The sequence below is a fragment of the Sturnira hondurensis genome, unplaced genomic scaffold, assembly GCF_014824575.4.
Source record: "Sturnira hondurensis isolate 20B ecotype Veracruz unplaced genomic scaffold, ASM1482457v3 Scaffold0000566, whole genome shotgun sequence".
Taxonomy (NCBI): domain Eukaryota; kingdom Metazoa; phylum Chordata; class Mammalia; order Chiroptera; family Phyllostomidae; genus Sturnira; species Sturnira hondurensis.
Genome location: NW_028073197.1, coordinates 760,907 through 787,192, shown reverse-complemented (window position 1 = coordinate 787,192; position 26,286 = coordinate 760,907). Strand labels below are relative to the sequence as shown.

The 26,286-nt window shown below is 37.1% G+C and overlaps 2 protein-coding genes and 1 pseudogene across 3 annotated transcripts in view; all 3 read right to left on the bottom strand.

The window, feature by feature from the left end:
* Positions 1-542: 542 nt before the first annotated feature.
* On the bottom strand, positions 543-17,962 carry GNRHR (gonadotropin releasing hormone receptor). Of its 2 annotated transcripts, none has more exons than XM_037042164.1 (3): positions 17,444-17,962; positions 1,698-1,917; positions 543-787 (listed from the first exon to the last, which is right to left on the bottom strand). In XM_037042164.1, exons 1-3 carry the CDS (start codon positions 17,960-17,962, stop codon positions 543-545), a joined length of 984 nt encoding a protein of 327 aa, XP_036898059.1. The 2 variants fall into 2 exon arrangements, with proteins under 2 accessions (XP_036898059.1, XP_036898066.1); XM_037042171.1 differs by having other exon boundaries at positions 766-787; positions 1,698-1,789.
* A 2,117-nt stretch (positions 17,963-20,079) lies between these two features.
* LOC118984132 (tubulin alpha-1A chain-like) lies at positions 20,080-21,043 on the bottom strand (annotated as a pseudogene).
* Positions 21,044-24,437: 3,394 nt separating this feature from the next.
* LOC118984127 (transmembrane protease serine 11C-like) overlaps positions 24,438-26,286 on the bottom strand; it is a 55,931-nt gene continuing 54,082 nt past the window's right edge. The window contains exon 10 of the mRNA XM_037041886.1: positions 24,438-24,599. Coding sequence (XP_036897781.1) covers positions 24,438-24,599 — 162 coding nt within the window. The remainder of the gene's footprint in view (positions 24,600-26,286) is intronic.

The window sequence follows — 26,286 nt, the reverse complement described above, 5'->3', positions numbered from 1 at the left end:
TTGAGACCAAAGAAACATTAGATTTCATTGTATTCTTTAACCATAGGAGGGAAAATTGTTTTTATGGGGGGAGGAAATATTGTCTCTGTGCTCCACGTATTATTGTAGCATAAGATCAGAATTGCTGCTAAGCCCTTTTGGAGTAAACTCTCCACAGATTGCTGAGGTTAAGACTGTGTTGTGGTTTCTCAGCCTTACTTTTTGGCATCTTTTTGCCTTAGGCCATGGCTATTTTAAATGTTTACACATTATTATACAAGAGAAAAGTGATAGAGAACCCAGTAATGTGTTACAGCTGCTCAGAAAGAGCAGAGATTAATTCAGCAGCTTGCAATTAGGGGAAAATATTTCAAGATTTTTCTTGAAGTTTTTCTTTCCTTGTAAATGAGTCTCTGACTATATGATTAAAGGAAAAAAGAATGTCTGCATAACTTTAAGCTCTGCCTTATTTATAAGTATGTATGCTGCAACCTGTACCATTCCCAAATGAGAGAATTTACTACCTTGCTCTTCTTTCCAAGACTTCCTATATCGTCTGATAATTACACAGAGAAATACCCATATATAAGTGGATCAAAGCATGGATTTAAAAAAGCAAACAGAAACAAGAAGTGGTTCACTGGGTCTGACACCCTGTTTAACATTTCAGGATCAAACCAGTACCAAATTCCTAGGACATAGTAGGGAGTCCAGCAGATGGTAAAGGAAGTTGCGAATGCAACTGTCATCTTTAGGGTCCTCAGCCGGGCTCTGGGGATATTGTTCTTAGACTGATTCAGTTGTAGTTCTAGTAAAAAGAGAAAAGAGTAGATGTTTAAAGACCAGTTTTATTACAAACTAAAATGGACAAAAAGGACAGAATCACTAATTCAACTCAATGGATATAATGGAAATAAATTTCCAATGTTGTTAATAATGATACTTTGTTAGAGAAGCATATTTATATTTCAAGTTTTCCACTATATCATATAATGAGTAGTTTTTACCAAACTAATCTGCATTTGAAATATGGGGCACTCAGATTCTTAAAATATAAATTTAAAAGAGGAGACTGAGCTAGAGTGGAATTGAATTCTCTGCATCTTGGTTGTCATGACAACACAACCATGTTAACTTCATACATTCCTAAATTTTATTTTTCAAGCATGCACCAGGTGCATTGAAGCAAAAACACCACAAGCGCATTTGTGACATTTCACATGAAATAGTTAACTACACATTCAACAATATTCTGCATATGCAACACATACACACTCACACTCATACAAATATATATGTGCATAGTTATCTTGTGTGGGTACAGGGAATTTCATGTGAAATAGAACCATGTGAAATAGAACAGCTTAATTTTAATAGATTATTGGCTAACATTTAATAAATTGTACTTCGGTACAAATGAGGTTTTGGTATAGGGTTGTGAAGGCTCAGCAGGAACACTTTGCCGATGCTTATCTTGGGTAAATGGGGTGATTCTCCTTCCATCTTTAACCCCATGTGCAAATTGAGAACATTAGGAGATATAACCTCATCTGCAGATTAGAGGTGATAAAACTATTACCTCCTGGGGTGAGTGTGAATGTTAAACGAGTTAATACACATCCGCTGCTTGGAACAGTATCTGGCACATAGTGCCACTCTGCTTATTGCTGTGTAAGAACTGTTACTCACGATTAACACCGAATCTAAAGGATACATACGGTGGGGATCCTGATGAAGGACCTGGGTCAGGGTGAGGATGATTTTTGCGTTGCAGATCAACATGATGAGAAGAGGGACGATGAAGAGGCAGCTGAAGGTGAAAAAGTTATAAAAGGCTTGGTGCCACCATTGCGGAAAGCTACAGTGCGTTACACACTGGGAGAATCCTCCTGATTGTCCAGTGTCGTCAGCTAAGTGAATCATTCCGAAGATATATAACTGTATAAGAAAATAAAAAATTAAAAAGCCATATTACTTTATTTCCAACAGTATTTGCACATTTTTCTTGAAGGTTTTCTCATCTGGATTCTACCAGCCTTCTAGCATGTTGTTGCCCAAACGCAATATTTTCCTTTTGGAATTTATATGAAAAGTTATAAGTGGATCTTTACTTAAAATATGTTTGGGTAATGTGAATAGATCTATAGGATTTTGGAATTTTGGAAATTATTTCAAACTTGCAGAACAATCCTAAACCGAGGATATAAACTTCATTTGTATTTCAATTGCAGGTGCAATTATGCTGAGTAAACTTTGCAAGTAATTTTGTTTATCGTTCCCTCTGAAGTGCCTAAAACTGCCTGGCATTGGAGCTCCTACCTTTTGCAACATCATGGATGGAACTGGAAAGCATTATGCTGAGTGAAATAAGCCAGGTGTTGAAGGACAAATACCATATGATCTCACCTTTAACAGGAAGCTAAACAACAAAACAAGCAAGTGAAATATAACCAAAGACACTGAAATAGAGAACAGGCTGACAGTGACCAGAGGGGAGAGGGGAGGAAATTTCAGGGGAAATAAGGGAGGGATTTAGAGGAACCTATATAAAGGATACATGGACAACAACTGAGAAGGGTGGAAATGGGAGGGAGGGGGGAGCATGGGAGTGGGATGGGATGGGAGTAATAGACAGAAAACTGTACTTGAAAAATAATTAAATAAAAAAATTGGGGAAAAAAGAAATATCCTTCTTTGGTTTTAGCTATGATTAAAGATAAAATATGCTCACACTCTTTTTTATTAATAAACTGTAATGCTAAAAATAAAATATTTAAAAAAAGTAAATAAAATGTGCCCCCAAGATACATATTTAAGTTTTATTTTTGAGACAGAAAACCTCAATAAAGTGGTCAAAAGACATGAACAGACAGTTCATAAAAAAAAAGATACAGCATGTAAGCCTGTAAAACGATGTTCAACCTCACTCATGATCAGAGAAATGCCAATTAAGGCTGCACTGAAATGCCATTGTCACTATCAAGATGGGCAAAAATTAAAAAGAACTGCAACATAGTCTCACAGCAAGGCTGTGGGGAAACAGGGACTCACATACATTGTGAGCAGGATACAAATTGGTACGACCATAATGGAGTGATATTTGGCAATAAGTAGTGTAATACCTATGAATTTACCTTTGATCCAGCAATTGTACAACCAGGAATTTGCTCTGAAGATACACCCCTACCTCCATTACGTGAAAATGTACTTGCACAGGTTATTCACTGATGCATTCATTGTTTGTAATGGAAAGACATTGAAAACAGCTACAAGTGTTTGGGGAATCTGAGGGATGAATATTCCAGAAATCTTGGTACAATTCTGAAAAACTTTCTCTAAGTATGAAATTATGGTTTTTTTAAAAGCACAAATTGAATCAACTCTTAAATAGTTTTCAAAAGTAGTTGCAAGTAGTTTTCAAAAACAAGTTGCAGTGGACATTTGTTCATTCTTTTCCCATTCATCAAGCATACTCCTTACCAAGTTATTTCCAAGCTTTTCCACTGAGAAACCTGGATTTATCATGAAATATTAATATGATGAAAAGATAAGAGTGCCAGGATACTTTATTATTTTTTTAATTTTTTATTTATTTTTAGAGCGAGGGGAAGGGAGGGAGAAAAAGATGGAGAGAAACATCTATGTGAGAGAGAAACATTGATTGGTTGCCTCTCATATGCCCCCAACCCAGGCATGTGTGCTGACCGGGGAGTCAAATTAGTGACCCTCTGCTTTGTGAAATGATGACCAACCAACTGAGGCACCCTGGTCAGGGCTATGCCCAAGCACTTTAAAACTGATAACAAGTAAATTCTAACAAAAATGTTAGAGAATTTTTTCCTGTGTACTTTTATTTCTTCTTTTTAAAAATTGAGATATAATTGACATATAACATTATATTAGTTTTGGGTATAAAACATAATGATTAGATATTTGTATACAGGAGTGGACCAATGTATTTCTTGTGGAAAAATAATACAATAATTAATAAATAATATAAGAATAAACTCTATATTTCATGTACTCACAGCTGTAAACCCACTTTTGCCAACCCCTGTATATTTGAAATGACAACCACAGTAAGTCCAGTTAACATCTGTCACCATACATAATTACAGATTTTCTTTTTGTGGTGAAAACTTTCAGCAACTTGTTTAGCAGCTTTGAAGCACAATATTGCCACTGGGTTGTATGTCACACCCCCAGGGCATTTACAACTGGAAATTCGGATGGTTTGATCTCCTTCATGCCCCTGCTGCCACAGCCGCCAACCCCGGTCTGACAACCACTAATCTTTTCTCTGTATCTATGAGCTGTGTTTTTAAATTTTATTTATTTATTTTAAAATATTTTACATATAAGTGATATCATACTGTATTCATATTTCTTTGTCTGACTTGTTTCACTCAGCACAGTGCCTATCCATGGTGTCAGAAATGGCAAATTTCCTTCTTTTTTATGATTGGATAACATTCCATTGTGTATGTGTGTATTTATATGATCACATTTTTTTATCCATTCATCTATCAATGGACACAGGTAATTTCTGTATTTAGGCTGTTACAGAGAACATAGGAGTGCATATATATTTTTGATTTAGGATTTTTGTTTTCTCCAGATAAATACACTGGAATGGACTGCTGGGTCATACAGTAGTTTTATTTTTAACTTTTGAGGAACATTATACTGCTTTCTAAAGTGGCTGTATCAATTTACATTCCTGCCAGCAGTGCACAGGGTTTCTTTGGTCCACACCTTCATCAACACTTGTTATTTCTTATCCTTTTGATAATAGCCATTCTAACAGGTTGTGAGGTGATACTGCACTGTGGCTTTGATTTGAGTTTTCCTGATCATTAGTAAGGTTGAGCACCTTTTTATGCACTTATTGGTCATTTGTATATCTTCTTTGGAAGAATATCTATTCAAATCCTTTGCTTGCTTTTTAATTGAATTGTTTGATTGGTTTTTTTTTGTTTTGCTGTTGAGTTGTATGAGTTCTTTATATACAGTCATTTCTAACTAATGATGGACATCTGTTCTGAGAATTGTATCATTAGGGGTCAAGATGGTAGCGTAGGGAAATGTGGTACTCCAAGCCTTCTACAATGACGTCAAAAATACCACTGAACTTCATAACAAACCACCTAAAATCCATCTAAATGGATTTTAGATGCATCTAAAACTTCCAGCTAAATGGAAGTTTTATAACTAAGGATTTAAAGAAGATGCCACATTGAGACTGGTAGGTATGGAGATGTAGAATGGGCTGAATGACAAAGAGAGAATCTTAAAAACAGCAAGAGAAAAGCAGTCGTTTACCTACAAAGGAGTTCCCATAAGACTCTCAGCTGATGTCTCAACAGAAGTTTTATAGGCTAGACGTGAATGGCAAGAAATATTCAAAGTGATGCAACAAAAATATCTGACAATATTCAAAAATATCTTACAATATTCAAAGACCTGCAACAAAAATTGATCTCCCCAGCAAAGCTATCATTTAGAATTGAAGGGCAGAGAAAGAGCTTCCCAGACAAGAAAAAGGTAAAGGAGTCCATAACCACCAAACCACTATTGCATGGATGTTAAGCATCTTTGTTAAGAAGTAGAATAAAGAAAACATAAAAAAAATGTGAATGAGGCCCTGGCTGGTGTAGCTCAGTGGATTGAGCGCGGGCCTGCGAACTAGAGGATCGTGGTTTGATTCCCGGTCAGGGCACATGCCTGGGTTGCAGGCCGGTTCCCTGCAGGCCAACTCCCAGCAGGGGACGCACAAAAGGCAACCATACATTGATGTTTCTCTCCCTCTCTCCTTCCCCTCTAAAGATAAATAAATAAATAAAATATTTTTAAAAATGTGAATGAAAAATGGCAATAAATACACTATCAACAATTCAATCTAAAAATCAAAATAAAAGAACAAGCAGCATAGAACAGATTCATAGATACAGAGGACATTTTCATGGTTGCCAGATGGGAGGGGCACTGGAGAGATGGCAAAAAAGGTGAAGGGATTCAGAAGTACAAATTGGTTGTTATAAAATAGTCTTGGGAATGTAATTTACAGCATAGGGAATGCAGTCAATAATATTCTAATAACTATGTTTGGTGTTGGGTGGGTATGAGATTTATTGGCATGATCACCTAGTAAGTTAGAGAATATCTAATCACTGAGGTATACACCTGAAGTTAATATAATATTGTATGTTAAGTGTAATTGAAAAAAAAAGGATTTAAAAAAGGAATGAAATTCTTATATGTGCTACATGGATGAACTTCAAAAACATTAGGCTAATGGAACAGGCAGACACAAAAGGACAAATATATAATTCCACTTCCATGAAGTATCAAGAACAGGTACCTCTATAAACAGAGCAAGTAAACCAGTGGCAGTGCCTATGGTGAAGGAAGAGTGGGAGATGCTACCAGTGGGTACAGAGTCACAGTTGCCGTTTTCGGTGGTGACACTGTCCTGGAGATGGATGAATGGCGATAATGGTTGCACAGCAGCGTGATTGTACTTAATGCCACTGAGTTGTACACTTAAAGATGAATGATATGGTCGATTTTGTGTTATGTGTACTTCAGCAGAATTTTAAAGAAATACTTATCTGTTCGAGATATAGCCTGCGATGCCTGCAATTGCTTTAAAATACTCCTCCTCACAAATGGAGATTTTCCTTACACATGTAAATGATTTTTATAAAGGGGAAGTTATTTTCCCAGAGCTTTTCTTATATCTGTGGTTTCTTAAAATTAACCAGCCTAAAATAATCCTTATTCCACTTGAACAGACACTTCGCCAAGGAGGACATACAGAGGATCCAGAGACACATGAAAAGATGCTTGATATCACTAGCTATCAGAGATGCAAATTAAAACCACAATGAGATACCACTTAACACCAGTCAGAATGGCCATCATAAACAAAGAAACAAATAACAAGTGTTGGAGAGGTTGTGGTAAAAAGGGGACTGTAGTTCACTGTTGGTGGGATTGCAGACTGGTACAACCACTATGGAAAGCAGTATGGAATTTTCTCAGAAAACTAAAAATGGAACTGCCTTTTGACCCAGCAATTCCACTGCTAGGAGTATATCCTAAGAACCCTGAAACACCAATCCAAAAGAACCTATGCATCCTGATGTTCATAGCAGCACAATTTACAATAGCCAAGAGTTGGAAGCAACCTAAATGCCCATCGGTCAATGACTGGATCAAAAAACTATGGTACATTTACACAATGGAATTTTATGCTGCAGAAAGGAAAAAGGAGCTCCTACCCTTTGCAACATCATGGATGGAACTGGAAAGCACTATGCTGAGCGAAATAAGCCAGGCAGTGAAAGACAAATACCATATGATATCACCTTTAACAGGAATCTAAACAACAAAACAAACAAGCAAGCAGAATGTAACCAAAGACACTGAAATACAGAACGTGCTGACAGGGTCCAGAGGGGAGAGTGGAGAGAATCACAGGGGAAAAGGGGAAGGACTCACATGAACAAGTATAAAGGACACATGGACAATAACTAAGGTGGGGGGCACTGGGGGGGCAGGGCTGGGAATACAAGAAAGAAAACTGTACTTGAACAAGAGTTAAATAAAAAATAAAATAAAATAAATAATTCTTATTCCAAAATGAGAGATTTGGGTGTGACAAGTCCTCTTCCCCTATAGCTCCTAGGCGATAAACCTGCATAGCATGTTGCTGAACTGACTGTAACCTGACGGTAAGTATTTGTGAAGTGCATTGCAATAGGAGGGCTACAACACTCACCAGCTGATCAGAATTTTCCAGCTCCATTATAATCTTATGGGACCACTGTCATATATATGGTTGAGGGAGATCTACTGTATCTTGGATATTAGTACAGTCATGTATGACCCTTTGTCAAATACATGATTTACAAATATTTTCTTCTAGTTGGTAGGTTGTCTTTTAAAATTGTTGATCATTTCCTTTGCTGTACAGTAGCTTTCAGTTCGATATAGCTCCACTTGTTTATTTTTGCTTTTGTTGCCAAGGTTTATTTTTAAGCAAATGAGGGAAGCTGTTTTTTTTAAATGCTTTTGGTTGAATTAGTAAAATTTAATTAATTTAACAAGTCAGGTAGTTCTTTAATTTTTGATGTGATAGCACTGGAGTAGAACAGGCTTTTTATTTTTATTTTTAAAATTTATTTTTAGAGAGCAAGGAAGGGATGAAAAAAGAGAGGGAGAGAATCAATGATGTGAGAGAGAAACACCAGTTGGTTGCCTCTCACACAAGCCCCCACCAGGGACTGAACCTGCAATCCAAGAATGTGCACTGACTGAGAATCAAGAATCACACTGGTGACCTCTTGCTTCGAGGTATGATTCAAAGCCAACTAACTGAACCACACCAGTCAGGGCTAGCATATGCTCTTGAAAAAAATACAATATTTTCTTTCTTTGCCTTTACAGTAGAAAAATTTTAGTAACATAAATATAACATAAAAATAAGGAAATATACAATACAATCCTTTTTATTTTATTCACAATTAAAATGCTGATTTGGGGTTTAATCTCCAAAATATACAAAGAACTTACATGACTCTACTCTAAGAGGACAAGCAACCCAATTAAAAAGTGGGCAAAGAATTTGAACAGACACTTCTCCAAAGAGGACATACAGAGGATCCAGAGACACATGAAAAGATGCTCAATATCACTAGCTATCAGAGAGATGCAAATTAAAACCACAATGAGATACCACTTTACACCAGTCAGAATAGCCACCATAAACAAAGTAACAAATAACAAGTGTTGGAGAGGTTGTGGGGAAAAGGGGACCCTAGTTCATTGTTGGTGGGATTGCAGACTGGTACAACCATTATGGAAAACAATATGGAATTTTCTCAGAAAACTAAAAATGGACGTGCCTTTTGACCCAGCAATTCCACTAGTAGTATTATATCCTAAGAACCCTGAAACACCAATCCAAAAGAACCTATGCACCCAATGTTCATAGCAGCACAATTTACAATAGCCAAGAGCTGGAAGCAACCTAGGTGCCCATCAGTAAATGAATGGATCAAAAAACTATGGTCCATTTACACAATGGAATTCTATGCAGCAGAAAGAAAGGAGCTCCTACCCTTTGCAACATCATTGATGGAACTGGAAAGCACTATGCTGAGCGAAACAAGCCAGGCAGTGAAAGACAAATACCATATGATCTCACCTTTAACAGGAAGCTAAACAACAAAACAAACAAGCAAGCAGAATGTAACCAAAGACACTGAAATACAGAACGTGCTGACAGGGTCCAGAGGGGAGAGTGGAGAGAATCACAGGGGAAAAGGGGAAGGACTCAAATGAACAAGTATAAAGGACACATGGACACAAACAAGGGGTGGGTGGTGGAAATGGAAGGGAGGTGGGGAGCACTGTAGGGGTGAGCTGGGATGGGAGTAAAAGACAGAAACCTGTACTTGAACAACAATTAAAATAAATTAAAAAGAAAGAATACACCAAAAACAAAAGAAACAATAAAAAAAAATAATGTTGATTTTGTTTTGAGGGCAAAGAGAATTTTAAAATTATTCCAGTAGAGGGCGCCCAATGATCATATCATGAATCCTAAGATCCCGATTAACTTGAGTATGCGGGCAGCTAATTCTATTTTCTAATCAAGAACAACTTTTTCCTTAATACAAAGGGACCATTTCAGTTTTCTATTCTTCTTTTCAAGCCACCTTATTTAAAGTTCAGTTTTTAATTTGACCCAGTGGATGTGAGTTGAAGTCTCTGGGAGGGTTACTTTTCCTAGAACCAGAGAGTCATATTTCCTTAAAATCCTTGCTGGACTTTATTCTCAGCACTGGGCCACTCTAATATTTTAATTTTTAAGTTGTAGTGATGAAGTTTTTAATAATAGTGACTTTGAAATATAGTACTATGATGAGAATTTTGGTTATCATCTTTTAAAATTTTATAAATGCTTATTTTTAAAGCAACTCCTTGATCAAAAACTATACTAGGTGCTTATCTGTACTAAAAGTTAGATCAGATATATTCTACTATCATGGAATTAAGTATTTGGTAGGGAAGATAACTGCACTTATGCGACACCTGCAATAACAAGATAGACTGAAAAGTTTTTTTTAAAAAGGTATAGTTAAATGGTATAGAAATATCAGAATGCTACTTGTCCATAAACTAATTTGTTTTAGGCTTGGTTCAGTTTACTTTATGCTCCAAGGCCATGTTCATTTTAATGATTATTAGAGGGATCATTTTACTTCCAGTGGTTCTTTTGTCCTTGTATTAGATTTCTTTAATTTCTTTGTTTTTCGCCCTTCTTATCCCTGGGCCCAGTTTCATCCATGTTTGCTTTATTTAGTCATAAACAAGAGCAATCTGTTTTCCTCTGTTAAAGCCAATTGCAGAAGCTCATTTCTCTTTAGAATTATTTTAACCCTCACCTTACCCCACACTAATTACACCATTACCCCATTACTTAATATTTTCCAAAGGTAATTATCTTCAGATAATGTGCTTCAATTTCCTCGTCTATAAAATGGAGATGTTAATAGTAGGCACCCCTAGGGGTTGTCATAACACTTAAAAGCATCAATACTTAGAAAGTGCTTAGAATAGTGCCTGGCATGAACACTATATAAATTGTAACAGTTATTCTAATACAATGTATAAGGCACACAACTTATAAATATGCTTCCATATATATGTATTTATAATTCATATATTTATAAATATATGCCATATATTTTTCCTGAAATCTCTTAACTATTTCTCCTCAGGTTAAAAATTTCCTGTCTTTTTTTCCTCCAGCCTCCTAAAGGAAAAAAAGGAAGCAGACAACGTTTCAGTGTGGTGTAGTGTAGTAGTTAAAAGCTCTGTGTGTGGAGTTCACTAGATGCACTGACACCTCCACTTAGAGATGGTAATGTTGGGCATGTTATATAACATTCCTATGCTGAGTTTCTTCATGAATAAAACGAGGACAATAATTATATCTAACTTATAGGGTTGTTGGGAGCCTTACTTAATGCATGCAAAAGCATTTAGCATGCATAATTCCTGCCCAATATTTATGTCCTTCATAACTGTTATTTATCGTCATCAGCATTATTGCTATTATTTCTACTGTTACTGTGCTGTTACTGTGTTCCAGCGCAGTTCTCAGTATCTTGTATGTGTGTGATGAGTATTTATTGAATTTCAACTGCTTGTCAAGCTTGGAAGTACTTTCTAGCCCTGTAAATTCTCTGTGTCAACACAAGTCTCCACACATCTTCAGACCATGCGTCTTTACACCAAGGGCTAAAAAATGGCTCAGGTATCTTGCCTGCAGGCCTATAGAATTTTAATACTGTCAATACGTGATGCTTCATATTAAATGGTGGTATGAGTTAGTGGTATGACTCTTTCTGCAAATAATCTGCTGCTCTGGGATTCTTGTGGTTTTAAATGACTGTCATTGGAAATGGTGTAAATTTTAATTATATCTGGACACACCTAGTTCAGGAAATGTTTTCTCCCCAACATATACTTACCAGCCTAACCTCGGATGCTCTTAACTTAGATCTTCTTTCAGGTCATGTTTGTCGCTTTATTTCCCCCCCTTTTTTTCTTTTCTCTTCTTTCCCTCCCTCTCTCCCTCCTATCCTTCCTCCTCCTACTTTTAGAAATGGTGCCCCCGAGACGTGATTTATTATTTTCTGACACATACACCTTTTCAGAATGAGTAGGGTAGTTTGGTGACTATGGGGTAGGTTGGCCAAATTTGCTTATCAGTCAGAAGAAGTGTTATAATTTTGAGAAATTTGAGATAATAAACCTTTATATAACCAACACTTTTTGCTGTTTTTCAAAGAATCGTACATTTTAAGACCCATATTTCCCTATTATTTTCTCCCCCTACTTGATGAAAGAAGGAATGAAGACAGGAAAGAAATGAATGAACATTAACTGAGTGTTTACAAAGTCTTGTACTGGATGATTTTGTGTATCTTACTCTTTACAACTGCATTTAGAGTCAGTTAAGTAATTTGTACAGAAGCACATAGCTGGTCAGATACGGTATGGAGATTTGGAGGCAACTTCGTTTGAAGCCAATACCCACGCCATTTCCACCACCCATTGCCCGTCACACTTGGTTGCGGGGATATGTGAGGTCTGTCTTCAGAGACTCTGTGACTGGGGCCAGTGAGCACCAAGCAGAGAACTGGGCCTCGCTTGCACCTGTTCAGCCAGAGCAGATCCGCTCATATGTTTCATTTATTGGCTCCACATAGAATTTTTAAAACCTCCATTACTAGTAAAAAGTTAGGAAGTTCCTACAGTATACTCTGCTGAAACTTATGGAAATATATCCCCAAACCATCACAGAATTTAGTTTCTGTGGTTAGTAATCAGAAAGGTGGAACACCAAGGTGGCCAGTTTGAAATTTAGTTTTTCTGCCCTGTAGCAAAACGTCAGAAAGTCCCAGATTGCCAGGCCTAAATTTTGACAACAAACTTGTTGGATTTTTTTAACCTTATGATAAATTATGCAAATAATAAAAAATTAATATATATACCAGGGGCTGAAGATCAAAGTCATCCTTTCAATGTGAATTAGTCACTACGGATGCGTCTTCGTCAGCGGCTTGTACGCAGGGCGCACTGAAGCCTGAGGCCCTGCATCACCGTCTAGAAGTGGAAAGCCCTCTCTGTTTCTTGTCTTCCACACCAAATATGGGTAACATTGGCCGCAGGGCTGAAACCTCTTTTATTCAGAGAGGTAGCAGAGAAGTGTAATAAGAAGGAAAACTGGCCTTGAGGAAAGGACAACAGGCCAGTGACACTGGGAAGTCCAGGGAATCCCTTTAAACCCGAGGTTTTCAAACCGCAGGTTGTGCCTGCGTGAGTCAGTCATAACCAGCAGTAAAAAATAAAATGGAACAGAGTGGATATGTCTTTCATTAAAACCTTTTGTCAGTCATAGGTGTGTGTGGGAAAGACAGGCAGACAGAGAGGCAAACCATGTCTCTACACAGTGTGCATTTCTTACTTGGGGTTACCACCAAAAAAAGATTTGAATGTCACTCTTTTCAGAGGTTCTTCTTGGACATCCTCTTACTCATGAAATCGGGATAATGATGTGGTTCTGATGAACTTTGTAGAGTTACTGTAAATATGAAATATGCTAATATATTTTAGGTTTTTCAGAAAACTTCACAAAGTTGTTTATAAATTTAAAGTGCTGATGAAAGTAAACATGGGTTATTTGTTTTGTAAAAATATATATAGCACCATTATTTTCTGTGGCTAAGATTCACACATCTAGGTAGAGCAATGCATTTGAGGTGAGCATATTTATTATTTAAAATTCTGAAACAATTAAAATTTGTATGTTCTTCTCATTACAATACATCAAGATAGATAAGTATTTGGCATTTTCTTTTCTTTGTATTATTGCTGTGCTATACTTAGATGAAAAAAATCGAGTTAATAAATCAATATTTTATTTATAGCCTCTGGGAGAGTTCTTTTAAAAGACAGTGACATTGTGGGTTTGTGTTGCAGTTATGATCATAAACCGACTTATTTTTACTTGTGTTTCAACTTTCACCTACATCAGTATTTCACATTACCAACTACTTTCCAAACAGCTGTACTTACACAAAGACTTCATGTTGCCAATATTATGTTCTAACACCAATATTTGCAGCTCTTTTCAAAGCCTGCTTTCCTCTCTTTTCAAATCTGCAGGCAGACAAAGAAACACTCCTTAACCTGTCTGTTTCAATGGTTTTACTGAAAACTTCTTGGCTAAAAATACCAGAGCTTTATTTTACTCCCTTCTGTTACTAACCTCCTGTTAACTAAAGCCCATTTGTTGCCAAGCTTTGCTTTTTGTTTGAAATGTCCCTAGTAATTACTATCAATTCCCTCTGACATCACCTTTGTTCTCAACCTAATCACCTCTTCGCCAGATGATCTACATTCTTTGTCTCTCTCCTCTCTCCATAAACTTTCTTAAGATATTTTGATTAAAAATCATTTTAGTAATGTATAACATGATGACTATAGTTTACACTGCTGTATGACATGTAGGAAAAGTTGTTAAGAGAGTAAACCCTGAGAGTTCTCATCATGAAGAGAAAAATTGTTTTCTTTTTTCTTATTGTGTATATATGAGATGATAGGTTAGCTGCACCTGTTGTGGTAATCCTAAATCTTTTTTTTTAAGGTAAAGTGGTACATTTATTAAGCTACAATTAAGTTAAATCACTCCAAGTACTAAAACAACATCATATAAATAAGTGTCAAAGGTTATTTTTAGAATATTGATAAAATACAAAAATGCTAAAATTAGTCAAAATATCAGTAACCAAAAATGCAAAAAAAGATACCCTTTTGTATTTATATTCCAGAGAGTTAAAAAAGACTGGTGCTTTCTACGTTGAAGGTATCAGGAAAAACAATAGTATATAGTTTTTCTGGAAATCAATTTAGCATTATCTTTTAAGAAATCTTGAATGTTTGTGCACTTTTACTCAGGTGTTCTGATTTAAAAAATGCAGAAGGCGTAAGAAGACACCTGAGAGATTTCTATTGTAATGTTTGTTTTGTAATTTAGGAAAAGGGAGCAAGTGATACATTAAATAGAGGTGGGCCCCACTTGGCACCGCACCGTGTCATCTGAAACTTGTGCAGAGTGGAAAGGTGTCCACACTTTGCATGGGTCTCAGCGACCGCAGCAACGTGCAAAGTGGGGACTGCCTGCCCTCAGGCACTGGCTGGACACAGGCGGAGGGCGGACGAGTGGAAGCTGCCTGTGCAGCGCTGGACCCCCGGTGAGGGAGTGTGACTGTGATCATACGGGAGAGTGTGATTGCCATGTGACAGACTTTTGCATTTGAATTTGTGTGGACATTAAAATGAAGAAGCTCCCTCTTAAGGAAAGGGAAAATCATTTAATATGGCCTTTTATGAAAATAGAAGGGCACTACGTCTGTTTTAATTTTCATCTACATCAATATTCCAAATTGCCAACTACTTTGAAAATAAGTGTATTAATATAAAGACCTTATATTGCCATATCATGTCCTAAAGCAAATATTTTAGCTCTTTTCAAGGCTTGCCTTTCCTGCCCTTTCAAATAAAGATACCTTTGTAAAGTAATAGGATTAAGGAAAAGTAAGTCTTGTTTTTTATATCTATGTACTGATTTTCCATGACAAAAAATTAATTTTTTTACTAGAAGGAAAGGAAAGGAGAAAGAGAGGGACAGAATCATTGATGTGATAGAGAAACATGGAATGGTTGCCTACTGTACACGCCTTCCCTGGGAATCAAACCTGTGACCCTTCGGTTTGCAGAACAATGCCCAACTAACTGAAGCACACCAGCCATGGCTAAACAATTAATTTTATGAGCAAGAAAACAAGCAAACAAAAACTGCATTTTTTCTAATACCATTTTATGATATATGTAAGTCAAACCATCATTTTGTACACCTTAAAGTCATACGGTCATGTATATCAATTCTTTCCCAATGAAACTGGAAAACATTCCTTTTACTTTTTGTGTAGGACTCACAAAAGCTCTGTGGTCCCGCATTTCAAAATTTCCCCTGGCTATCAACGTTTTCTGTGATACAAATCCTCTGTACCCCCATTCATTGATTCATTCATCTAAACTTTTTTTTGTTTTTAGCAAAAGGTGAAAGATTTACTTCATTTAAAAAACCCCTCTGGTTCAAACATTTTGAAATTCTATGTTTGCTAGGTATCTGGTTAGGTGCTGGGAATATGAAATAAGTTGAACACAACAGTCTCTACTATTTAGGAACATATACCTTAAAAGCAATGGTAGGCCAAAAGCCATAATCACATTACTTTATGACAGAGAATGCTATGAGGTTAAAGAAAAGGGAGCAACTACCAAACCCAATTTCTTGCCAGTCCTAACTCTCAGTTTTTTGCTTCAGCCAAACATGTCACCTATGAAAATCACACTTTCAACCTTTGCTAAAAAATATACGTGATCCTTGACTTAATAATATCTCTTCTATCTAAATACCATTCCTCTTTAAAAACCCAGTTTATTCTACCTTTACCCTAAAATGTTCCTTTACCATTTTAACTCATATTCATCTCTCCCTCTTCTTACTCTTGTAATAGGTTTAAAACGATTTAGTATATAGTTATATTTGTCTTTTATAACTGTTGTCTTCACAACTGAATTACATTTTCTTTGAGGGCAGTTTCCATGTTTCATCAGTACAAGGCTCAGTGTTAGGAAGCCATTTTGTGTTGATTTTCTCCAAGGAAACCAACCAATCTATAAGCAGCACACTTTAAAGAAAGAAAATGGGAGACTTCAGGACATAAGCTATAGCTAAGTAACTTCATTTCTTTTAAAAAATATTTTATTTGTTTACTGTTAGAGAGGGAGAAGGAAGAGAGAAAGAGAGTGAGAGAAACATCAATGTGTGGTTGCCTCTTGTGTGCCCCACACTGGGGACCTGGCCCTCAACCCAAGTGTGTGCCCTGACTGGGAATCAAACCGATGACCCTTTGGTTCACAGGTTGGCACTCAATCCACTGAGCAACACCAGCCAGGGTTGACTTGACTTCTTGACACATTCTTGTGCATTTACAAGCATACAGAAAATTGTTCATTTGTTATTAAAGGGTCCTTCTGTTTGCAAGCATGTGTCCTTTTTTTCAAAGATGTGACTGCTAACAAAGGCAGATAGCCTCTGTTGAAAACAGTCTGGAAAAATACCCATCTGCCTCCCGTAGGAGAGGGCCTATGCCTACACCAAGAGTCTGAGTTTTGCTAACAGCCTATTACATTCTAACTCATTCCAGAAAAGCTCAAGTCAGCCTCATGGAAATATTCAAACTTCCCAAGAGTCCAAGATTTCCCACTCTTCCTCTTTATTCAGTCCCACTCAGCTGCAAACTTAAGGACATATTAACTGAGAATAGTTCTTTCTGAACTATAACAACAGAATTCTTAATGATTCCATTCAAGAAGTCCCAAGTCAGATGTTATAAACACTTTCTATGAAAACTTCATAGTTCTTGAAGATTCTGTCAATTTACCATGTCAACCAGAGCAAAAAAAAAATAGGTGGAAGACTAAGATTGGGATGAGATAGTTTGAGAATGGCTGTATTTGGGGGAAATATTTCCTATATACTAGTGATCATTCTGGACACTTCAATACATTAATCATCACAACAGCTGCATAAAGTAAGCATTACCTCTATTTTATAAATGAAGGAACTAGAACCCAAAGAGGTTAAGAAATTTGCCACAGTAACAGTGCCAGGATTAAATCCTACTCTCAGACGTCCAGAGCCCAAGCACAACAACAATGCAATACTTAATGTAATGCACAATAATACAACACTCAAGTTTAGATGGGAAATCTGTGACTGCCATAGACTAACAAGTTCATGATGATGGTTTACCTGTGGTCCAGCAAAGAGACTACTGAGGAGCCATGCCAGGCCAATCAAAGACTGTCCTGGCCTGCTATTGTTCACAGCTAGGGGTCTTGTGATGGCCATGGAGCGGTCCAGGCTGATCACTACCATCATGAAGGCTGGGGCGTACATGGAGAAAAGCTTCAGATAACTGAGCACTTTGCAGAGGAGCTCTCCCCCATACCATTGGACTGTAATGTTCCACATCCCGTCCAGGGGCATGACAATCAGAGTCTCCAACAGGTTGGCTAAAGTCAGATGTTTTAAAAGTACCTTCATTCTCGAGAGCTTTTTCCCTTTCTCTTTCTTCTGAGTCCACTTCTTAAGTTTCAACAAAAAAGAAGCATTGAAAGTCGTGGAGAGTAGAAAAAGAAAGAAAGTTAGCGTCACACGGATCTTTCCAGATAAAGTCAGGGTGGGGAGGTGGCCCTGCATCAGTGGGCTGCTGCTGTTGATGGATGAACAGCGATTTTGAGTCTGTTCAAGAGAGGCACTGTTTGTCATACTTCCCAGCTGATAGAGCTTCAAGATTTGTGTTTCTGGCACTTCTGGTGTTTTGTTATAATTGCACCCATTTTATTTCTGTCACCAGTTTAGACTTATGTCACACTTTGTCCTGAAGGTGCTTTATATTTAATGTGAAAGATCAAGGTGAACTTGTTTTGAGGGCTTGTAATCCAACAGTGTACTAAAACAAAGCATGCCAAACACATTCTGAGGGCCAAATGTAATTGTAGTACCTCAGCAGATGGCCTGGTTTTCACAACATCTTTTCTGAGTGAAGGACACTGGAAGCTTAATTTTGAATTTGAAATTCACTCAGGATATTATTCAAATAATCTTAATAAAGAGATTTTCTAAAAGGTGTTAGTGTTCGGTTCAATGTATGCAAAAAGAAAATGAAAAGAAAAACAAAAAAAGTTGATCTAGTTAGAATCTGTTGTTTTAAAAATTAATGCATTCCTCAAAAATATTTGTTTTCTTTTTCAATCACACACTGCTTGTGTATTCAAACACTATACAAACATGTTAATTTAGAAGCATCCTTCACAAAACACCAAATTAATACCTTAACAGAATCAGTCTGATCCAGTACAAATGGGGAGGCATTCAGATTTATCAATCAATCTTAATGGCTAGATTATCCACCCTTAAGTTAGAATAAAAACAATGAACTATTTAAAAAATATTGACTCGCTTTTATATTGGTGGTCAGTTACATTTGTCCCACCTTTTTCCCTGTTGCTCTCCCCTACCCTGTCCCCCACATCCCGCACTCCCACAGTCTGTCCCCTGAATTGTATGTGCCCACGAGTCCTCTATTCTTGTTCCTTGACTTGACCCTTCTCTTTCTTCCCCTTGTTATCCCCCTCCCCTCTCCCCTCTGGTCACTGTCAGTTTGTTTTTTATTTCTGCGTCTCAGATTCTATTTTGTTCACTTGTTTGTTTTGTCGATCAGGTTTCACTTAAAATATTACACTTACCATTATGGTACATTATTGCAAATAGTTAACTAGATGTGGGAGAGAGTGCCATGTCAATGCTATAACCATATTACTATATTTTTATATAATGAGGATATTTGCTTATATTCCTCTATATGTTATCTGATTGTTTCACTTTGGGGCCACTTAGAAACTTTCCCTGTATTGTTATTTTAACATTCATGGTTTGATGAAGCTATTACCAATACTGGTATGACTTACACTGGAATGCATTAAATTACCAGCTTGATTTGCCATTTGTCAACCAGTTGACTTCTTTGGCAGCCAAAGCTAGAAGAATATTAAGAGTAGAAGTGGCTTTTTTGACTTAAATGGTTTATTCTTGTTGGTTCGTTTATTTGTATTTTTTCTGTTTTATTTATTTATTTTATTTTATTTATTTTATTGTATTTTTCATTACCATTTAATATCCCCAACCCCCTACAATCACCATACTGTTGTCTGTTTTATATTGATTCATTTAATAAATAGTTACTAAATACCTGGTATGTATGTCTGTACAGAAGGTATCCAGCCATGTAAATGAGAAATAGAGACATTTATTGAAGAAGATACAAGATACAACAAACATGATACATAGGACGATGATGCCTCAGTCCCCTTCAAAGTTGGCAGCTTGGGATCTCAGGTAATTCTCCCAATTGTCATTAGCTGCCCCATCATATTAGCCTGCTATCATTGATGGTCTGAAATCTCGTCCCTTTCATAGGTGATTTTAGTTTTGGGAAAAGCCAGAAGTCACAGGGTGCCAAATCTGGGCTGTAGGGGGCTGAGTCACCTGAATATTTTTCCAAAGTCTCCACATGAGACATGATTCATGAGCAGGCTTATTGTGGTGATGAAGCTGTCAGTCACCAGTTGTCCATAGCTGTGGCCTTCTGAATCATCCAAATAGTTTCCATGCAGAAATGTTCAAGCTTAATGAAAAATTTGATGCGGATTTGTTGCTCAGTCATTTCGAATAGGACAGCTACACAGTACACATGCTCACTCAATGGCATCTACCACCCTCACTGACTAGTACAGTGAAGTCATCATTGTTCATACATGTACCTTCTACTTCCCTCTCCTTGGCTGCCAGGTTACATTGATGTCACATAAACTGTTCTTGTTATGTTAATATTGTCTGGGATTTTTTTCTAGACAGGCCTCGTATTTATCATGGCAAGGGTCACATTTCACCATCTGGTTGGCTGGCTCAAAACACGCATTGGTGATCACTGCCACAGAAAGCTGTTCACGGCAGGCTTCCTCAGCAGAGATGACAGGGACATATGTGTCCTGAAGGAAGTGGGTGTGAGGTTACAGCACCAGTTTGGTCTGGAATTAGTTCAGATCAACATTCATGGCTCCATCAAACCTGAGGGAAGCAGTAATGGAGGACACAATTTGGCCTATCAACCTATTCAGGTTAGTGTAGGCTAGGTGTTCAATACCAAGGTTTCTATGACAAATGTCATAGATGGCCTCATTGTAAACCATGAAGGCACAATCAGAGTACTCCAGGGTGGTGTGGGTGGTGAGAATGGAATTATGGAGCTCAACTGTAGCTGTGGAAACCTGGAGGGCTGGGTAAATGGAGAACTCCACTTGGACTTCTTTCCATAATTGACAGAGAGATGTTACATTAATAGGGAGATGAACCAGTTACCCCACCAAAGCTGTCAAAAACCAACATGCCCTGAAGGCCTGTGCACTGGTCAGCCAGTCTCCACAATCAGCCCAGGTTGAGGTCAATGTTCTCCTTGCTAATTGTGTAGTGCCCACGGGCATAGTTATCGGCAGCATATTCCTTGCCTGTAATCAGCTACTCAGGGTGGATGAGCTGGGAGTAATCATCAGCATGAACTTCCTTGGTGACTGTTGGTTCCAGCTCTACAAACACTGCCATTGGCACATGCTTGCCAGTGCCTGTCTCAGTGAAGAAGGTGTTGAAGCAGTCATGTCCCCACCTAATGGTTTTGTCACTTGGCATCTGGCCATCCAGCTGGATGCCATGTTGTAGGCCATAGAGGTCCCAGCAGGCATTGCCAGTCTGGACACCAGGTTGACCAATGTGGATGGAGATGCATTTATGCATGTTTGCTGCCTTGTGGCTGCCAAGTGAATGGTGAGAGAAAGAGGAGAGGTTGTTTCTTCTTACAGCATGACGCTTAGGCAGTTGGTGGAAGAGAATCTGTCTTAGCTTTGGTGCTTTGATGAGAATAGCCATCTGAACACCATGTGAGATTTGAGGAAGTGGACATATAATAAAGAAAAAAGGGTTTTAAAAATAGATATGTAAGTCTTGAGGATGTTTAGAGATTTTGAGATAGAACCAGCTCAAGGAACTAGGGCAGATGTTGCGGAAAGGCAAGGGAGCAGATCCATTAGGGGAACTGATTATTCAGTGAGGAGTTTAGTATAAGAGTTTAGATGAGAAAGGAATAATGGATATAGGAAAGTGTTGGAGGTGGGGGTAGACTCAAGTAGAAGGGGATGTTAGGAAAAGAGGATCCTGATGGAATGAAAACAAGTTATAATGCAGTAGCAGATCATAACCTAGGACAACATAGGCAGAAATTTGAATTTAAGATTCAGGATGTGAAGCTGTTCTAACAAGAAAATACAGGGTGTGGCTATGAAAGTGCATTGGAGTAGTGAGTGAATGAAGTCTGATGCATTTAAGGAACTCAGAGAACTTTGTATCTAGGCTATTGAATGGGTCAACCATATGGATTTTGAAGGTGCTCAGTGATGCTGGCAATGATACTATTTAACATTTATTGGGTACTAACTACGTTTCAAGCATTTTCAAGCACGTTACATATATAAATATATTCGATCTTTACAACAACCCTAGAGGTCAATACTATTGTTTTCTAAATATATTTTATTGATTATGCTATTACAGTTGTCCCATTTTCTCCCCCCACTTTACTCTCCTCTGCTCTGCACACCCCCTCAGTACTATTGTTATCTTTACTTTATGGTTGAATAAAGTGAACAACAGGGTGCCATCTAGACACCTGAGTTGAATTATATCACATGCATCTGCCTCCAGAGCTGGTCTCCTTATCTCCTATGCTATACTACCTTTCTTATTGGGGTAAAGAGAAAGACTGAGCAAGATGTCAGGGTCCTTAGTTAATGAAGGGTCATGGCATTTAGGTCTTTTTGGTAGGAAGACAATGAGGCTCTTAGGTAACAGACCTCTCCTTTATGATACATGAGGTTTAGAAACCCAGGCAGCTCTAGGGATGAGCGACTCTCCCTCATGACCTGAATTGATGCTCAAGCATGATATCTTTGTTTCTCTTTGGATTGTCTTCTCCATTCTCTTTGTGTACCTACCTGGTCAGCTGTTTCTAAATTGCAAAAGAAATGGTGGTTTAGAAGTGATTCAGAGGAGCAACGAATAGATTTTTTACATCTCTATATTAAGGCTGAAAGAACTGAAGAAGGCGGGTCTTCAATTCTACAAAGGAGAAGTACTAGGATGAAAAGTATTTTGGAGAAATTTTTTGTTTATAGTAGGAAGAAAAGATAGAAGCAGCACAGTATCAAAAGAGGCCAGTGTCTCTCATTTTCAAGACATGTATTACTTTGTTTAATTAAGAATGATAGTGTCTGCCCCTGGCTGAGTGGCTCAGTTGGTTGGAGCATCATCCTCTACACCAAAAGGTTGTGGGTTCAATTCCTGGTCAGGGCACAAACCTGAGTTGCAGGGGTGCATATGGGAGGCAACCAATAGAGGTTCTCTCTCACATCCATATTTTTCTCTCACACTGATGTTTTTCTCTCTCCCTTCCCCTTTTTCTAAAATCAATAAACATATTCTTGGGTGAGGATTAAAAAATATAAAAAAATAATAATGTCTGTGACAATTATGATTTGAGTAAAAGGGGAGCACTTTAAAGTTTAATTGGAAGAATTTGAGGAAAAAAATGTGGATTATTAATTATGAGGAAGTGTTTACATAAAATTGCTATGGGAACAAAAGACAAATTTAAAAGCTATTCAGAGGAATGGTAGCACGAGAGATCCCTCTGGTCTCTATCCTTGAAGTTCCAACATTTTGAACAGTTATAACTCAACAAAGGATGCCCTGCTCATTATGAAATCTTCCCAAATACTATTTATAGCAGAAATTCCTGAATCCAAAGAGATCCAGTAGTTCTGACACTGTCGCCAACGGAGGGGGAGGCACCATTATAACTGACTTGAACTGCTGTTCTGTCTCTCTATAGAGAAGAAAAGGCAGTCTATCATCATATAATACATCATTATGCAGGTTGGTTCACTTACACCAGCCCTATTTGGAAGTGGTGTACTTCATAAATGTGCTTGTCTAACACACCCGTCTTTGTGTCCAGTTGTTTTCAAAAATAAAAGTTAAGTACTTATTTCCAGTAGAATTTTACACAATTTCTAGACACAAAGAAATCAGGTAAAGAGAGTACCATCACTTTAAATGGTACTTAAGTGGCTTAAGTACCATTTAAAGTGACTTAAATCATTAGTCCATCATGCTTTTTCCCAAGATACTAGAATATGTGTAATATGACATTGCTTTCTGCAAAATCCATAGTTAAGATGATAAACACGAAAATACTTGTTTGTTATTAAGTAATATAATTTTGAAAAACATAATATTGATTCAGAAGATAGCTAGGATGATTTCGGGTGGACAAAAAAGTGGAAGCAAAATTTCCATATTTATTCTGGTTGATAATTTGTATTATTTAGAAATTTTAAAAATTTGGAGCTATGGAATCTGGCATTATTTGCATAGTTTATTCAAGACTACATAGTGTCTGAGAATAATTTTATTATTATGTGTGCATATGTGAGAACCATCTTCTGGCCTAACTTTCCTATGGAAGAAAAACAGGGACGAATCAACAAGCATCAAAATCTGTTTAATGCATCCCATGGGCTTATTATGTTGCTTTGCGTAACTCAAAGCGAGGAAGCCATAAATAGAAAAGGGCTTAGTACTGGCACAAAAACTAGAAAGAGAACAGCTAGACAGATTTTCCCAGGAAATTTTTGTAGGCGGTATTACTGCAACTCACTAGGCTACAACCTACCAATATGTTGGTGTTGTGGAATCCACGTGCCTATCTGGAGATTATTTACACACTCAGAGGAAGTTTATTGTGAACAATTATTTTATGATTTCTTAAGGGAATTGGATCTGCAAATCAGCAGTGAAGATCTTCTCAGCAAACAGTAATCTATATTTACTCATGTAATTGTCTTCAGTTGAGAAAGGGATAAAGGAGAAAATTGTATGTCTGTACCATTACTTTCACTAAACCTTTATCAAAATCTAATGCACAAGAAGTTCCCATAGTTCTAAAATTGAATACGTGTAAATATGCAACAATAAAGGTTCTTAAAGTTTTTCTTAGTTAAATGTAGTTTGGGAATTATAAACATATTTAATGAGCATATAAACTTCAAGTTTTAATCTGCAAAAAGCTTCTGCATTAGAGGCCAGTTTTGGACTTGATCCAGTCCCGATAGTGCGTCACTCGAGTATAGACACCAGGCTTGTTCGGAAGAGCACATTCATCTCCCCAGCTTACAATTCCAGCAAGGAACCAAGTGCCTCTCTGATCTGCGCTAACCAGAGGTCCACCAGAGTCACCCTAGAAGGAAAAAGAATTTATACAATTGCTATAATTTAAAGGGGAATACTGCTTATTTTTCTTTTCTGTAGTATAGCTAGGGAGATAAAGAAGGAGGAGAAAAAACCTAAGTATGACAATGTTAAAATGATTCTAGTCTTGAATATTTTTGTGTTTTATAATCATTTATTTAAATCAAAGATTTTAGTGTATGTCTTTGAATATAAAATACTATAATGGAAAATAAGTATGAAAAATTTCAACTCAATTATTACTTAAAAGAGATATTGAAGGTGTTGTTGCTTATGCAGTCGTCAGTATGCTGAGGAATTCTCTGATTATGTCCCCAAACTTTCATATTTTCAGGCAGATATTGGGAAGGAGGAAGGTCTTTATTTACTTACCGCCAGCACTGGACTATTGCTCTTCCATTCTTGAGTAAACATCTCAGAATGGGGAAATTTGGCTAAACTACCCTGTAACTTCTTATGGTTTTTATGTACTTATATTTAGGTTATTTTTGCAGAATGATTGAACCCATTGGTATTTGAATTTTCCTTTGCTCTAATCCTTCACATTCATCCTTGATAATTTCAATACCTATTGGATGAAACCAGAGTCTCTTGATTTCCTTAATTTTGATCATCTACACATGCTTATTAAACATCTCCACGTCCCTCCTGGACAGGGGTAGAAAGGGGTAAAAGGAAAATTTTTCACCATCTGGAACTGTTCTACCTCTGAGATGCCGTTTTTGAACATTATGATTGCATGTAGCTATTCCTTCAATGTTCTCATTCCACTGCTTTTCACTCTGTATCTGCTCTTCGATCTCATTAAGAATGCCAATCCTTGCTCCTACCTTTTCTTCTAGTGTATTAACCTATGTACTTCTAACTTTCCATTTTTATTCACATGACTATATTCTTAATTTAACCATATCAATGCTCTTTCAACAGGATTCTCAGCTTCTTACCTTCCCACCATAACCTGGGCCAAAACATCACTGTGAAAGAAAACTGTAACAAATTCACATCCTCAAACTAACACCCCTTCCTAATAGTTATTTATCCCTAACCATATTTCTTTCTCATTTTTAGGAGCAGCCAATCCAAACTTCTCTCATTTCACAATTTAAAAAAATCATTATTTCTTTTTTAAAGTGTATGAAATATACATAATATCAAATGTACCATTCTAACAGTTCTATGGCATTTAGTACATTACTATTGTTGTGTGATTATTGTCACCATCCATCTCCAGAGTTTTTTTCATCTTGCAAAACTGAAACTGTATACCCACCATACAGTATAACTTGCTGTTGTCCCTTTCCCTAGCTCCTGGCAATTACCATTCTACTTTTTGTCTGTGTGAGTTTGACTATTCCAAATAGCTCTGATGAGTAGAGTCACACAGTATTTGTTCTTTTGTGACTGGCTTATTTCACTTAGCATAACGTCTTCAAATTTCATTCACGTTATAATATATGTCAGGATTTCCTTCATTTCCAAGGTTAAATAACATTCCATATATATATATATATATATATATATATATATATATATATATATATATATACACACACACCACGGTATATACATGTGTATGTGTATGTTTATAAACACATACATACAATGTTTTGTTTGTGCATTTATCCACCAATGGACATTTGAGTTGCTCCTATCTTCTAGCTATTGTGAATAATGTT